This window comes from Fistularia commersonii, chromosome 1 (assembly GCF_037954325.1).
Source record: "Fistularia commersonii isolate RoL2024-O1a breed Wild chromosome 1, RoL_Fcom_v1.0, whole genome shotgun sequence".
NCBI classification, from domain to species: Eukaryota; Metazoa; Chordata; class Actinopteri; order Syngnathiformes; family Fistulariidae; genus Fistularia; species Fistularia commersonii.
In genome coordinates this window covers 24,973,132-24,990,340 of record NC_141284.1, presented here as the reverse complement: position 1 = coordinate 24,990,340, position 17,209 = coordinate 24,973,132, and the positions used below count along the sequence as shown (strand labels likewise).

Genomic DNA, 17,209 nt, shown 5'->3' with positions numbered 1-17,209 from the left:
CTTGTACAAGTGTGTGTGAGAGAGAGAGAGAGTGTGTGTGTGCCTGTTTCTGCGTTGTGTGCAGACAGCGGCATCTCACCAGTGCGATTGACGTGCACGGCTATCGTGCAATGAGCTTCTGCAAGTGCAGTGGAAACCAAAACAAGCTGACAGAAAATCTGATACAAAAAAGTGGCAACAGATCTTATCAAGGTGTCACTTGACTTTAGAACACAGAAATTTGATCTTAAGAATAATTCATTACATCAATTTTTTCCCCAAATTTTGACTTCATTTTTTTTTTTAACACCATCAATTCTCAATCAAATGTTGAAAATTTTATTTCCTTATATTCCTTATATACGCACATGGTGAGTTAGGTTATCGCAAACTGTTAATCAGCACTCACACTACTGCATAACAAAGAAGAAAATAGTAGCAGAAATGGCAGAAATAGTATTTTTCTCCCTTTATGCTTTCTTTGAGCGTGCATGTGTGGGTGTGTGTGTGTGTGTGTGTTAGCCAAGGTGTTAATTAAGAATACCAGCTGCGTGCAAAGTTCTGACAGGAAATCCCAAGACACACTGACACACGAACACTCTGTTCCTACACAACAGAACCGCAGAGACGGTAAGAAAAGGAAAAGAAGAGCGAAGCAAGCGCAAACAGACGAGCGTCGGCTAGCCATATGAATATGCATATAGACTTCACGAGCACTGCAGGAGATATCATTTAGGCGTGCATGTGGAGCTTTCCACTCCTCTTTAGACGGCATAGCAAATGAGTGCTGTGGCTAGAGAAACAGAACATTTTTGCTGCTCCAGTTCATACATGTCCTTAGGCTTGCTGATAAAAATATAGCACGGTATCATTCATATTTTATAGGCCACTTGCAGAATGAGCTCTCTGTATGTGCCGGGTGTGTGTGTGTGTGTGTGTGACTGCACGGGTGCAAGCATCTCAGCCCTTGATGAGTTCTCCTTTCTTTTGTTGGATTTTCACCGCTATCACATGACTCCCACGTGACCTCACTGGTGGACGATGAATCACAGTGCGACCGCAACCCGACATCACGATGCTAATTTTACAGAGCTGGAAAGGGAAGCGCTGAATCCGATACCAGACATTTGGGAAGTAAGTGAGTGTAAACATACCGAAAATTATGTAAACCTCTGCAGTTTTTTTTTATTTTTTTTTTTACCTTTTTTATCACACCTATCTCACAACGGTACGGATGACCGTCCGTCTTCGAACCCATGGAGGACTTCGGAGATTGGGCAGGGCAAAACCACGACAGTGATGATGTTTATGAAGGGCATAATACACTTATAAGATTCAAGACATGGTTTGTCCTTCTAAGCGAGCAGTGAGATGAAATGGCCAGGCTTTGGACAATGACTGGCTGCAGCGCTCAAATCCCTCTGTCCTCCGTGTAGGGGATATTGGTCTATGAGCCATAGGCCATTACAAATAATGGGTTTTAGAGTGCCAGGCTGTATTTCTTGTGAAAGCCACTTTATGTGTGAGGACTTTTACTGACTACGTTTCTTCTTTCATTCCTCCCCGCACCTTAATCCTCTTCAATACATTCCTGTGCCTAACTCTTTCCTAACCGGGGTCTAATCTTAGTTGTAGTCTTCTTTGGAAAAAAAAAAAAAATCCATCTCGGGTGATGTGATCATGTTGAAAATAAAGATTCAACAAAATTTTAAAAAGGGATCAGAGATTATCAATGTGATAATCAACAACACAGAACCCCATCTGCTACTTAGGAACTTGAATGTCTCCAAAACCAAAAAGTGTATAGGCGGTGTTTCCATCAACACACAGAAGCTAATTGTTGTACATTTGAAATTGATTATAATGTTAACATTTATTTAATACTTATTCATTCACTATAGGTCCCGGGGGGTCGGGGTGATGGGGTGTTTGGGCTGTTTGGGCTGGAAGCCTATACCAGCTGCCACTGGGCGAGAGGCGGGGTTCACCCTTGACCGGTCGCCGGCTGAACACAGGCTCACATAGAAGGACACGCAACCACACATTTTGGGCAATTTAGGGTCTTGGTTGGACCTCCTGCTTGGTTTGGATTGAGGAAACTCGGAGGAAACCCACGCTGACACAGGGAGAACATTTTTTTTTTTCTAAGATTGTAAATCATAGTTTTGTAATGCAGCGCAATGACACTGCGATGATTCCTGAATTAATCTTTCATCGGGGGAAGTCTCCGGAATTCTTCCAAGTCAGTGGAACACATAACAAGGATTCCGCAAACCCTTGTCAGAGGCATCAATCCATGAATAAAATAAAAATCTCCCAGAGTCGAGCGAATTTTCATTTATTAAATTTATTTCATTATTTTTATGTGTTATATATATATATATATATATATATATATATATATATATTTTTTTTTTTTTATTTTTTTTTTTTATTTTTTTTTTTTAACTAAAGGTTGTTTTTTTTTTTTTGCAAATGTTGATTTTACTTTTCAGAGAAATCTAGGACAGAAAAAGGGGGTCTTCTTTCATAATTATGCTGAGTCTTGATTTGGGTTCACCCCTTTCAGTTCAGCCTTCAGGCCGGGTTCCAGCACTTGGCCTGGCCCCCGGACTGCGAGCGGACAGGCAAACAAAGCCATCCTTGTATTGTATGCAAATCTTCCGTCAGAAACCGTCATACATGGTTATATGGCCATATATAGCTGCAACATATGGCATATTGCTTAGGATAAGGGAGTGTCCTACATATGCTGACTTTAAAACTCATCTCGAACAATGGCTTATGATGAACCAGCACCGCTTTTAACCAGTGTATTAAGGGTTGTTTTGTTTTTCTCTCTTTGCAGTGGGTCAGTCCTGCCTTCCTATAAATATACATTCTTGTTATTTGTTTACATCCTGATAATGCAACTGTATGACTTTCATTAATATAATGTTGGGCCCCAATGACGCCCCCCCTCCCCACCCCCGCACAACCCTGAATCCAGGATAAGCGGTATAGATGATGAACGAATTAATAAATCTTTACGCAATACCTGAATAAAATACATAACTAAAAGAATTTCCCCCCAAAAAACTGAAGTATATTTGACTACACGTGGCTACATGTCCTGGAAAATTCATCTTCGATCACAGAATTTCCTAAACAATGTTTTTGATCGGTGCTTTGTTTTGAACATTCCTCTGCAAGTCATGCTATCTTGGATAGGAGTGACATGTATTTCACAATTGGGCTTGCATGGTGGTGAGGTATTGCTGCTTTCAATGCCCTCAAAAAACAGGATATTAAGCAGAAGCAACACTTGGAGGTAAAATAGATGTAATTACAGTTGGCGTTTCTTCCCTGCTGGATGAGTCACGGGATTTTAATCGGCTATCCACCCCCAACCCCAATTGTCTAAGGAGTCCAGCGACAAGAACTATCAGCATTAACCTGAAGCCCTAAACTGAAAGTCTATATAACTGTTTAAATTGCTATTCATCAGGAAGGCATAGCTGCAAGTACAATGTTATATCATTTCTATTTGAATTTTTTGGGGCCAACGTTCACAACATCACATCCAAACATCGCTGGAGGGTGTTTTTCCAATGTTGTTATCATTGGATGCGACTCGATTTTGTCGTTCTTCTTGCGTTTCTTAAGCCTCTCCCACTGCTGACACCCTCATCAGACGTTGGCTGTGTCATGATCGCTGTCGTTGAAAGAAAAGCCCAGTGTGAGTCAGTGAAAGTCTTGAATCTGAGAGTGTACCCTGGTTACGACTCAACTAGTGCAAAATCAATTGATCCCCCCCTTATTCACATTAGCGCTCATGGATTTATCCAAAGTAAACACAGAACTCTCCGCCTCCCTTTACCTTGAAATATGTCGTACTGTCGGCTCGTCTTGGTAAATGCAATCGTGAAAATGGGGGGCAAAAAAAAAAAAATGAGAGAGTAGCACTAGCTGAAAAACAATAAAAGGTTTTCTGATTGGTGACATTAAAGATCTTCACCACCGGGGCCTCCGGGATGCAGCGTTGATGGAAGCCCATCTGTTAAGGTTTCACTTGGCAGTTCGAGCCACATTTCTATCAAACGGGGATAAACACTGGCTTAACAAATACATTTTCTCTGAGATAAAAACACTGAAGGTGCATTAAGTTTGCACTGAGGCACCGCAGAAAATAAGGCAAACAAACAATGCAAAGGCGCGAAATCTCATAAGTGCTCATGTGAGTACTTCAGAGATAAATATACTACATGGTAGAATAAAAAATGAGTGTCTAATATGTATGTTGGCTGCACACATGACCTTGTTGTGTTTCGTGTAGGCACATATGTGTAAGACAGGATTAAGAAATGATTTTTGTTCAAAATTTAATGATCTAGGATTAGTTCCTGAATCCTGGCTTTAAGTCAGACATCTACTCAGTATCACATTGCTTCTCGTACAGACAAACGCATGCTGTTTTTTTGATTTTTAACCTAAACTGTAGGCGCTAACTGCAGCAAAAGAATTTATCAACCCTGTCTGTTTTGTCGCATTTTGTCTTGCAGGTGAGTGCTATTAGCCTCTGTAGAAGGTGAATTACAGAAAAAAGTGAGGTGGATTGAATTAGAGACCCTAAGAGGATGATAGGAGTCATGCCGGGATTGAGCCTGCCTCTTCTAAAAGCACTTACACTTAATAACATGCTGTGGTAGCCTAATTCCCAGTACATCTCACCCAGGCCTCCAAAGTACATTAACGGGAGTCAACTCTTCATCACAACTTTACAGCCTCCTGAATCCGATACACGCCGCGGAGTTTGTTCTTCGACGCTAATGAGGCCGTCCGCTCCTCGCCACTCGCCTCCCATCCATATCTGCCAACTTGTCATTTCACGCCTTCTCCTGTCATCTCTCTGTCCAGCCCTCCATTTCCTTCATCATTCATCTTCTCAGCTCTTTTTTTTTTTTTTCCCCCTCCAGCTCCGTCCCTCTGTGCTTTCGATCCATTTTTCCTGGCTCAGACCCGCACCGTCGAATCAAAAACAACTGAAGGATTCAGCTCCTACTATGGACATGTTTACGTGGAGATAATTCCTTCGGGCACTTGCAATCAAACGTGCTTGTGTGTGTGTGTGTGTGTGTGTGTGTGTGTGTGTGTGTGTGTGTGTGTGTGGAAGACAGAAAGAAGATGTGATACATAGCTAATGTGCTTTTATTGCCAGATTAAGGCTAAATGACAAATTTACATAAACGCGGCGATTATAATCAGACGGACCATTGTGGTCATCCTTCATCCTGGAATATCTTTATCAAAAATTTTTTTTTATTCTACTCAGGATTTCTAGAATTCACAGGAAAATTGTAGAATAAAGCTAATACTTTAAGGTTTTCTAAAAGGTAAGTCATTTAAACCTGACTTTCTACATAGATTAATATCACGTTTGTTCAGTATCACTGAGCTCTAAAGATACGAAACATCAAACTACAGTTTATATCAGTAGTCAGTGCAGCATTTTGTTCAAATAAACTGCAAATCTGTTCATTTGCACCTCATTGTGTTGAGGTGAGGCAACGGTAGCGACTCCACATGATTCGGATGGACTCTATAAACCGCCCCGGGTGTAAAAGTGAAAAATTCTCAACCGCGCTGCTCGTTTTTCATGAGAAGCTTTTCAGACGCATCGGTGAAAATGTACTAATACTGCACTCGTTTTTGGTTCCTTTTTCGCATGTCATTTGTAAACAAATAAATAAACCACTGGATTCCAAATCCACATTTTTTGAACCAGATTTGAGAAAAAGAAAAAACAAAAAAGTCCAAGTTAATCAAAACAACTGGGCGCTGACTTGTCCCCAAATCCCAGGGATCAGATCAGGACACGTTAACCTCAAGGAAACCCATCCGAAGCACACGTTTTTAGGAAAAAAAAAAACTTTACCAGACCTGATGAAAGTCAGCGATCAATAATTGATTGCATATTAGAGCGACTTCGTATTTCAAAATGTGGTGAGATACACCCCCCCCTTTTCTACCAAAGTTGAAGATGTTAGTGCTGGTTAAGCACAGAATTACAGACTTGATGCCGTTTTATCAGTGACTTGGGGGGGAAAATAGGTCAAGTAGAAGGAGGCAGGCAGAGTGGAACGGAGGGTGGGAGGGGACAGGGGCATTTCTCATGGACAGACTGCCATACAGTATATAGACTATTCATGAATAAGCTCTGTGTAAGCCTTGGGCACTGCTGTGGCCCCGTTACTATGGCGTCCATGGTGAAGGGCCGAGGAATGTGGCCTTACTGGGCAACAGGAATGAAAAGGGAGGGAGGAAATCTAGAGAGGGCTCTTTGCCTCGGACTACTTTAGTCACTGGTCACATCTCCACCTTTAGCCCGATCACACCCTCAGTCAGTCTCTTGTTTCTCTCCCTGCATCCCATCGGCACCAAAAGTCTCGCGAAGCGCCATTCATCTCTGCACGCAATCCATCACTCCGGCTCTCTCCCACCACCTTGGCAGGGACTACTATCCCTTCATCTTCACCTGCTCCGGCTCTTTCATTCTAGATCTCACACCTGAGGCCCGACGCTGCGCATTCGTCTCCCTGCCAATGTATTCGTATGCAAGCGGGGCTTGTGTCTGTACTTCCTGCTGTTTTACCATCTGTTGCTGTCGTCAGCTGACTGAATGAACCGGCGCACTAAAAAGCCTCTGACCTGCAAGTGTGAGAATGTTCAAAAAAAAAAAAAGAAATCACATTGGACGTAAGCTGTCTGTATAAAAGCAATATTTCAAGCTCTACTTGTGCCTGTTGCAAAAAGGTAAATATGAGGACTCCGAGGTTGCCTTTAACCCCCCACGTCGGTCAAGCGAGACGTGCGGCGTCCACACGGGCGCGGTCCGGGTTGACGCCAGCGAGTGTCGCAAAGAGTTGACGCGCCGTAAGAAGTAGGGTTTAAGAGACAAACAGATGAAACAAATAAAAGTGCTGACACAGCAAACATCAAAATTTGCCTTTCTCTTTCAGTCTCTTTATAATTGTGTGATTTGTGTTGTTACAATACTCATACACACAAAGCACAAAAATACAATCCCTAATCATGACCACCAGGGTCAGTCTAGCGCACACACACACACACACACACACACACACGCACACACACACACACACACATACACACACCACGTCAGACCCAGTTGACCTACTTCCTGTCTGGATGACTGTAAAGTCATACAGCCAAAGTGTGTCTGTGTGCGTCTGGGGTCAGTGGGGGGTGTTATGCGGATTTAAAACAAAGCTTGTAATTACAGATCAAATACTCCCGGGGAGTACAAACACACATCCATGTTAAACAGATGTCACTTAGAAATTGTGTTAAAAAAAAATAAAGGGGAAAAAGTCCGAGATGAAGGAAACGGGATCGGCCATTTCGTTGTCAAAATAAAACCACTGCGCGGATCTGATTATAAAAGCATTATAAAGGGAAAAAAAGGAGGATGAAGACGGGGTGCTCAAGATTATATTCTACTTTTTATGGGGGCTTTTACAGTTTCCGTTGAATCAGAGTTACGAATGACAGCTACGGTTGTGAAATGTTGGACCGTCGGGGTTTGGTGTCTGCGGCCACAAGAATGTTCACCACTCGCTTCCTGGGGGTCGGCGTGGGAGGGGTCGGCGTGGGAGGGCCCGGCGCAGCGCTGAACCCGACGGGTGACCTGGCACCACGTCAGACACAGACTTTCAGAAGGGAGCCTCGACTACATGAAACATACATGACGTCCTAGATGCAGCTGCGCTGATCCTTCAACAGGAAAAGTGTCTGGTGACTGAACTATTTCATGCTTTTTAATTATTGAAACTACTCTAAAAGTTAAACGTATAAATAAAACCTGAGGAAAAACTGACATTTTTTATGTCTGAGGAAAACCGTATATCTGATCTGGCTAGGCCACCGCGCAATGGTGGAATGACACATAACCTGTTTTCTCCAAGACAGTAACGAATTGACAAATTGGGGCTCTCTGATGCAGAGACAAACCGCCACGTCATAAACCTAACTGAACAGCGACCGTCTTACCTCTGATCCGACTGCAATACATGGCGATAAGATATTTAATGTTCCAACTTAAACGTTTATCACTATCTGATACGTATCCTGAAGTCTTTGGCCCTTCCAAGCAGGCTTGGAATTAATTCAACATAAGTGTTACATATTGGTTGAATATGGATACAAACTGGATATGTACTTCAACACAACGGGGACACGGAAAGCAACAAAGTAGCTTCTACCGCGCATGCCTGCACATCTTCCTTTTTAAGATTCCCTTGAATCAGATAATCGAGTTATCGGGATGAAGGCCAATAGTTTGACACGGCACATCTGAGAGACGGCGCTCACATACAAGGCTCTACATGTGCTCGTCCTTTTTTAAACCCCGCAATCCCTTCTACCGGGGGGGGAGACGTGCCACATCTGTATGAACCTTATAAAGTCGTGGCTGCACGACATTCGGCTGTGACGTTCCCTTGTCTAGATGCTTGCCGGGTGATAAGGCCAAAAGACGCACGGCAATGGGGGAGATACGGAAAGCGGATACATCGAGTCGGGCTTGCGAGTAAAAAAAAAAAAAAAAGGAGGAAGATGGATGTGCTGTGGTGACGAACGCACAGGCAAACAAACATAAAATTGGGGGGGTGAAGAAATATAAAGCAGTTCCGGACGTGGGTATGAGATAGGACGTGCAGACGTGAGGTTAGCGGCAAGAAAAAGATCAAAACATCAAAACACAGCAGCCGAACTGAAGGGTTGAGAGAGTGATGGTTCTTTGTGGCTAAATAGCATTAAACAGGTCTGTCGTTAAAGCAACCCTCCTATCCTATTCGCAGCATCTCATATGCAGTGGACAACCCCTGCAAACACACACACACACACACACACACACACACACACACACACACACACACACACACACACACACACACACACACACACAGCTGAACCCCATGCCCATAAAAGTGAAATCAGTTACACCATAACACAAGTGCAGGGGGGCATTCGTGCAAGCCTGTGCATGTTTTTTCATGTGTGTGTGTGATTTGTTTGTCCCTCACACACTGGGTGAACAAAAGAGTGTTGCCATTGCAGCATGCAAGGCTTCAGCTTTGATGAGGAGGAGGCTTCGCTGACTACAGGTAGCTTAGCAGTCACACTTACACGCTAAAGGCAAATTGCACCAGATGAGGGAAAAAAAAAGGAAAAAGAAAAAACACCAGAGGAAATGACTTTACTGCCGTTGGTCGTGAGCAGGCGAGATAATATTTTGGGGACTTTTTTTTTGGAAGTGTGTGTGTTTGAAAACACACACACTGGAGTGGCTTAACTGTGTGGGAGAAATAGGTTAAATTCCACCACTGTCTGCATCAGTGCTGATGGGCCTATAATAGGCTGGTCCAGTGGAAAAAAACAAAGCGCTCACACACACACACACACACACACACACACACACACACACACACACACACACACGTGCACATTCAGGTCAGCGGAATCCCAGCTACCATCTCAATTCAATGTCTAACACACACACACACACACACACACACACACACACACACACACACACACACACACACACACACACACACACACAGGTTCAGCGAGTGTCTATATTTAATTTGCCCTATTACTCGCCACACCGTCTTCCACGCACCGCATAAAGAAAAAAAACGCTGATCACGGAACGCCATCAGGTGCGGGCGAAGGAGACACCCGCGCCACTTTCACTTGTGTGTGTGTGTGTGTGTGTGTGTGTGTGTGTGTGTGTGTGTGTGTGTGTGTGTGTGTGTGTGTGTGTGTGTGTGTTGCTCACCCTCAGGGCGGACAGGTCGATCTCGTCCAAACTCCGGGCCGGGGAGTCGCTCGCCATGATGGGAGGACGCGGCGCGCACGGGATCACGACTGTCGTGGGGGGGGGACGGGGGACTCCTTCTCTTCTCCCCCCCTCCTCTCCCTCCCCCCGCCCCACTGCAGGGGGAAAAAAATAAAAATAATACTAATAAAACACCGGTCCCTTTTGCGGGGAGCGCACGGCTAGAGCGCGGGGAGGATGAGGAGCGAAGGCGCCGTGCGGGTCCGTCGGAGCGGATGCATGTCTGCGGGATGCGGGGGAGGTGGAGGAGGAGGAGGAGGTGGGCGGGGCTCCGTACCGCGGCTGTGACAGCCGGCGGAGGCGCTCGGGGGCGGAGCCTCTACAAACCACGCCCACTTTTGGGGTGAGGTCTGCGGAGCGTCTGCAGACCACGCCCCTTTTCGGGGCGGGGATTGTCGGGACTCCTCCTCCCCCAGGAGTTGGAACATAAACAGACATCTAAAGCGCAAAAATTTGGCAAGTAGTAATATAATATAATATAATACACAAAGATCAATGACTTAAAAACTGTGAATGAAAGGAGAGGTGAGACCGCAGGGAGCGGAGATCGTTTCACTACCTCACCCCATTCACTTCCTCACCTATGTGTCATGCCCCAAGTCTCTTTTTTTATCCTGTTGGTCTCAGCCCACTCACGTCCTGCCATTTTTATTCATGCATTCATGTTTTTATTTATTCTTATCATTGCCATTATCGCTCTGTTTATGTTGTCAGTTACGTTTGGTTGTCTACTTTCATCTATACTGTCTTCCTTGATGTCGTTGCTGTTGTTCTCTCTGGTGTCTAGTTATTTGTGGATGCCTTTGTTTTTATTGATTGTCTCCATATTTATATTCATATTTATTTGACACTTATAATCTGTTACGCTGCTGTGACAAAAGACTTTTGGGGCAGCGTGGCGCGGGAGGTAGAGCATTCGTCTTTGGAACCAAACATCTCTGGTTCTATTCATGGCTTTTCCTAGTGTGTCAAAGAGTGTTGAGCAACACATTGAACCTCTAACTGCTCCCCTGGCGCTGGTGGATGACAGCCATGATGGTTAATTACAGAGAACGAATTTCCCCACGAGGATTAATAAAGGATAATTTTTTATTATTATTTCCCACGAGGGGATCAATAAAGTTTATCTTCTCTTGTCAGATGTTGGAGATGAAGGAATAGAAATACGGCCGGGTTCTCCGGGTTCTCCAGTTTCCTCCTACACTCCAAAAACAGACTAATTGCAAAAAATTAGGAAAATTGCTCCGAATGACTGAGTGAGCAACTAGACCGTAAACTGCATGGACATGTGAATGAAAGAGTGAATGTTAAAACACATGCCCCCGTGTGGCATGTGAATGAAATGTCGACCGATTGTATGTCTCTTTATGATTTGTGAAGGAGGGCGCGAATGGTCGTAAGTGATCGAGTGAATGGTTGTATGTCTGTATGTGGCCCAGTGATCAACTGGTGACCCCTGCCTCTCGCCCCTTGACAGCCGGGGTAGGTTCTAACCCCCAGGATACAGACAACAATGAATGAATGATTTGTAAAAATAAAATAAAGCAAAACCGACAGGGTAAAGTCAAAAATAAAAATTCAACAGTGGAGTGGACTCTGAGTTGCTCCTGTTACATGCATTATGAACCCTGGCTGAACTAAGCAGCTCCTTCTAATACCAGCCTGAGGATATTAAATGAACGAAGCCTTGCGGGGTCGGTCCGGATAAGCCATGGCTGCTCGCTGACATTCAACACCGTGTGTGTTTTGTTCAGGGTCAAGGTCAGGGCAGTCCATTTCGGTCTGTGAACTGTGACGTTGGTTGAGAAGTCCTTCAAAACAAGAAGAAAATATAAAATAAACCAAATCTCAGCTGCTGTATACAGCCAACACACGGGGTCTTTCTTCAAAACGGAAACTCTTATTGCGCTTACAATCTCTTTGAGTGACCGAATCCCGCTCGACACACGGAGAACGCTGAAGAACGGGAACAACGCATTGAGGAAAGTGCTGCCATCTCAAATGTCACAGCTTCGACAGTTTATGGGCAAAATGACATTGGAACGGTCGATGAGGATTTCAAGGTATTGCCAAGAATGGTTCTCCTCAGTTGACCTACAGACTGAACCTTGATGATCCCCGGAAGCGATTCCAAAAATGTTTCCTGGAAAAGGATGCCTCAAAGGTGTGAAGGATCAAACTTCTGTATTGAAATGACTTTGTGGGCACTTAGTAGTAGTACTACAATCTCAGTAAAATATCACATTGAGCTGATCAATAACTTAAATAAGACAAATATGTGTACCAGTACCAATATTTATTCTCTTTCAGATACTTCTGTGGTACCAGTTTGAATTATTGCCAGCGCCATATTCATTTTTTTATCACTACAAGAAATCTAACTGATGTGATATTTCAATCCATCTCGTTTATCATACTCGGAGACAGCTAACTCAGATCGACTACACTTTTTCTCACTTTAAACACACCCAAAAATGTGTTTTATTATAATTCATTCATTCATTCATCCATTATCTGTACCGTTTACCCTGCTCTCAAGGTCGCAAGAGTTCTGGAGCCGATCCCAGCTATCTTCAGGCGAGAGGGGAAAGGGTGGGGGATTCACCGTTCATCCTGGACCAGTCTTCCGCAAGCCAACATATAAAAGACATCCACCCATTCACTCTTCCATCCACAGATATGGGCAAATTCAAGATTCCCAGTGAACCCACTTCATGTTTTTGAACTGTGGGAGGAAACCGTGGTACCTGGTAGAAACACTCCCTGTTTTTTTCATTGAAAAGAAGAGGGCATCGTTCATGCTTAGCATTCTTATCCGTGAACAAGAAGAACAGTTTATTATAAGGGACCAGATTTCACCAGATTTCTTCTCCGCATTGATGGAAGATGTAGCCAAGCTTGGCCAAACTCGATGTGAGCAGGTGCGTTAGTTTGGGTGACTGATATCACTGATGTCGGGAACCAAAATGTAACCAACCTGCGAGTGAAAGACTGTGAACGTTCAGCAAAAAAAACTTAAGTGAAAGGACCAACCCGAGGAGCTCTGTCAAACCAAGTTGTAACTCACTTTTCAGGTTTTACAAGGATTCTCCAGGATAGTTTGTGAGCTATTTATTTCCAACTGTGAAAAGAGAAGCAAAGAGCCGTTGCGTTGATACCTGAGAGTCTGTACAATGGGCGCTGGCCTCCCTCCAGGAGACTGGAAGTCCTCGCTGTCATACAGGTGTTGCGGTTTAAGGCCAAGAACTACATTTTCTTTGAACAACACTTTACTGTAAATACAAATATAACCCCATTGACGGTAAAAGGTCGTAACCTGGTCCACAGACATGAGGATTTATCAGCTTTTAGGAATTACATTTACCAAGAGGGACTTGGGACAGGCTCTCCGGTTGCTCACCGGAGGTTGCAGGGTGCACAAAGGAGGTTCACAAAGAGGCTGATAATTCTCCTCAGGGTTACAGTGTTGGACATGAGGTGAGGTACTCTAGGCCCTGGCAGGGAGCGCCTGCCAGTTCCTGGAATTGAAACAATGACAAGGCAGAAAAGGTCCTCAGACAGCTGCAAGATAATATGGGTCATGTTGGTTGAAAGGGTTCTTAGCATGGCAAAGGAATTATGTTTTTTTTTTTAATAAACTATGAAAGAATCCCTTCTGTAAATATCGTCATTTCCAGACCATTGAGCGCAGCTGAAAATAAGCTAAATGAATAGATATATGTGTCCATATATAGGCCAGACTGATCTGCAGTATAAGCCACAGGTATCCACGTTGTAACATGAGGTATTTACACAGAAACATTTTTTAAACGTTTATTAAATACATTTAAATTAAATGTTAAAAACTTCAATTAAATACATACACAAATACGTACTGGAAATGCTTTTTCCCAAACAGTGCCTGTAACACGGCTGATGAAAAAAATTAATAAATAACGCGATGAAAAGTCCATCCATCCATCCATTTTCTATCCCCGCTTTATCCGACTCCAGCTGATCGCTATCTTCGTCTTCCTCCCGCGCACTAAAACCGTTAAAGTCGTCTTCTTCGGTGTCGGAATTGAACGGCCTCGCTGGTCTGATGTGATGAAGCTAAATGTTTAGGTGGCATGAAACTCTTGAGCCCCAAAAAATCCATCATTTTGCCACATCGTTGTTTAAGTCATCATGTTCAAAGCATGTGAAAAAAGTACATCTAAAAATATATCTAAACTTGCAATTTCCATGAATGGAAAAGACAGCCACGAAAAGCACTTAGCCTAACCTTTAGCGGATTCTTTGGACTTCTGCTGAAGAGAAGAACTATATTTAGACGGAGCGCTTCACTCTTATCATCTATGCCTCTAGCTTTATCGGTCGTCGGTCGACACCGCGCTCACATTTTTACCTCTCATATTTAGGCCATCAACGCCTCCAAGTCTGACTGAACACCAAACAAGCAATTCCAGACCACAGGGTGCGTTCAGACCATTGGGATAGCGGATAGATGGAAGCTCGCTAGATCGTGTCATAGAAACCAGGGCACCTGACGGTGAAAAGTAATATGTCCGTTCGAGTAGAAAAGAAAAAGATTTAGCTGATGATGGGTTCCATGGATACCGCTGCTGTGCTGGGAATGACTGCAGACATAACACAATGTACTCACCAAGGTATAAAAGATGCAGGGCAGCGGCCCCCGAGGACCACGATTCGAAGACTTAATAACCAGTTTGAATCTTTTTATGTTTTTTTTTTCTACCGCAAAATACCTCTTACTGATGCATTATTCAAATGATCAGACTATGATGAGAAGAAACACAAAGCACCTCTGTGAATTCACCAATTTATACAAGCGAGTTGTGCATGTGGAGAAAGTAAACAATACTTAATCAAATGATTCATTCATGATTCGTGTGCATTTATTGAAATGTGGTGAAACCTCGGAGGATTATGCTCAGGTTATTTTCAAATGAGGTGGCGTGGCGGTTAGCGCCTCCACCCCACAGAGAGAAGATTCCAGGTTCAATTGCGAATGGAGGGGATTTTCAGTCTGGAGAATACTCGAGCTCCACAAAGGGGTTTCCTCGGTTTCCTGCCACAGTCCAAAAACATTCATCCATTCTCTATCCACCATGTTTTTGGACTGTGGGATGAAACCCACGTGGACACAGGAAGAACACGGAGAGTCAGCAAAGAAGAGCCCCCCGTCAGAATCGAACCCGAGACCTTTTTGCTGTTTGGCGGAAGCCTTAACCACTGCGCCACCTTTCCAAAAACATGCAGTAGGTTCATTGGAGACCCTAAGTTGCAAAGATGTGTGAATGAGAGTGAACGGTTGTATCTCTCGACATACTCTACACAGTGATCGCCTGGCAACAGGCTCCGCCCCTCAACCGACTGCAGGGTAAACAATACGGATGATGAATAAAAATGTTCAAATGAAAATGTTAAACGTCAATTAACAACAGGCAGGTTATGCTTTACCTATTGACTTTCCATCTGTTTACATTTTTCCTCAAAACGGATTTAAAAAAAAAAACAAGGATATCAGTGGTAGAGATTTTAAAAAGACCGAAATATCGTCAGGCCGTATCATTAAGATCACTTTTTTGCGTAACTCCAGAAATGACAAAGGTACCGGCAGCCAATTAAAATCCATCAAAATGTGCAGGGGGTTCAATTCAAAGGCAGACAATATGAGGGAGTCATTCATCACCGAGATCCTATTTGGGGTTGGACCGGCAATCTGGCCGGATGGTACGGCCCAGTAAATCGGTCAAGGTGTATTCAATAAAAAATATCCATCGACCAAAAATAGAAAATCCATTTCATTTTCTGCAAGAACAAAAAGCTTTTTATGCTGTCACTGAGGGTTTTGATAGACCTAGGGTTATATTAACGGTACAGACCTCTGCCTTTTCCATCTAAATGTGATTAAAAGAGGTGTGACTGCTCAAAACTTGTTCTAACCCTATACCTCAGCTCTTTGGTTGTATCTTTCTTAAGCATTAAAAAATACAAACCAAATTAAAAGTTTAGAGATTTATTGTCAGAAATTGTTTATAAAGGGCAAGAGGCTCGTCACTGAAAACGGCAAAGGAAAATAACACATATGACATTTTCGTGTATTGTTATCATATGTTTATTATTATGTATTAATTTATTTTTGCTAATATCAGATGGATTGAAGTGAGCTCATGGGACAGGAAAAAAAAAAAATTAGACATTTAAATCATGAATTACCAATCTGTACAAAAATATATTCTACCTAAGCAGGTGAATCCTGCTGAAGTGAAGACATGGCTTTAAATACAGAAAATAACATACATTTAAAAGATATATATGTGTTTTTTTTCTTTCTGTATTTTTGAAGAATATTAAAGTGTTAGCTTTTCATTGAAAAAAATATTATAATAATGGATTGAGCAAGAGGAAACAGGCCAGACTGTGACGTCAAAAAAAAAAAAAAAAAAAAAAAAAACAAGACATATAAAACCTTCATCATTTAGAGCAACAAAGACGGTGAAACTTGAGTCTTTAACACTTCGCTTTATATACATCGGCTTCTTGGTCCCGTTCGACAAACCAGTTTTACACTTTTACACTGCAGACGAGCACAGTACTGTTATTGTTTGATGGCGTCGATTAGACACTCGGGTGAACCACTAACTCGGGAGGATGATGGGCTTCAAATTTCACATAATGTAGGGGTTCGGTTGCAAAACGAAAACAGATTCACATATATACATATTATGTACATCGACTATTCGAATAAAATTCTATGGTATAAAGGGGAAGCTGTAATTCAAAGGGTGCAGTATATAAAGATATTTAAAAAATAAACTAGATAAAAGGGTATTTCAATCCCAAGAGGTTGGCTCTGCACTGGAAAAGGCCCAAGATTGAGCCTCATTGACTAGTCTTACACTAGCTTGAGTACAAACTGAATTTCTAAGTAACTAGCACCACCTGTTGTTCATAATGAAAATTACTTGTTGAAATCCAAAGGCAGATTGTCTCATCCGGCCTTTGAATTTTTTAACTGTCTTTTTATCCAACTCTGCAAATATTCAGAGCTCGTGTCTGCCCAAACTGAGAGGAATACACAGTTTTATTAAAAATAAGCTATATAGCTGTATCCGGGTTTAGGTATTCCAGTGCATTATAACGTCAAAAATTGTCACAAAGCACATTTGAGAGGAAATGCAGAGTCGGCCCCCTGGAAAAGAGCACGGGGGGGACGATCGGGTCAAGGAGATTTGAGCTTTGTTAGCACGTCGTTCACCACTACCGAACAAGTACAATGATAGTGTCTGCATGGACCCCCACAGGGAAGACTTAAAACACTAA

The 17,209-nt window shown here is 43.0% G+C and overlaps 1 protein-coding gene across 14 annotated transcripts in view; it reads right to left on the bottom strand.

The window, feature by feature from the left end:
* The window catches only part of tnika (TRAF2 and NCK interacting kinase a), a 79,223-nt gene extending 69,143 nt beyond the window's left edge, over positions 1–10,080 (bottom strand). For all 14 annotated transcript variants that reach the window (XM_086156386.1, XM_086156394.1, XM_086156404.1 and 11 more), the window contains exon 1: positions 9,821–10,080. In XM_086156386.1, the coding sequence (XP_086012512.1) occupies positions 9,821–9,877 (57 nt within the window). In that variant the 5' untranslated portion in view covers positions 9,878–10,080. The remainder of the gene's footprint in view (positions 1–9,820) is intronic.
* Positions 10,081–17,209: the final 7,129 nt, after the last annotated feature.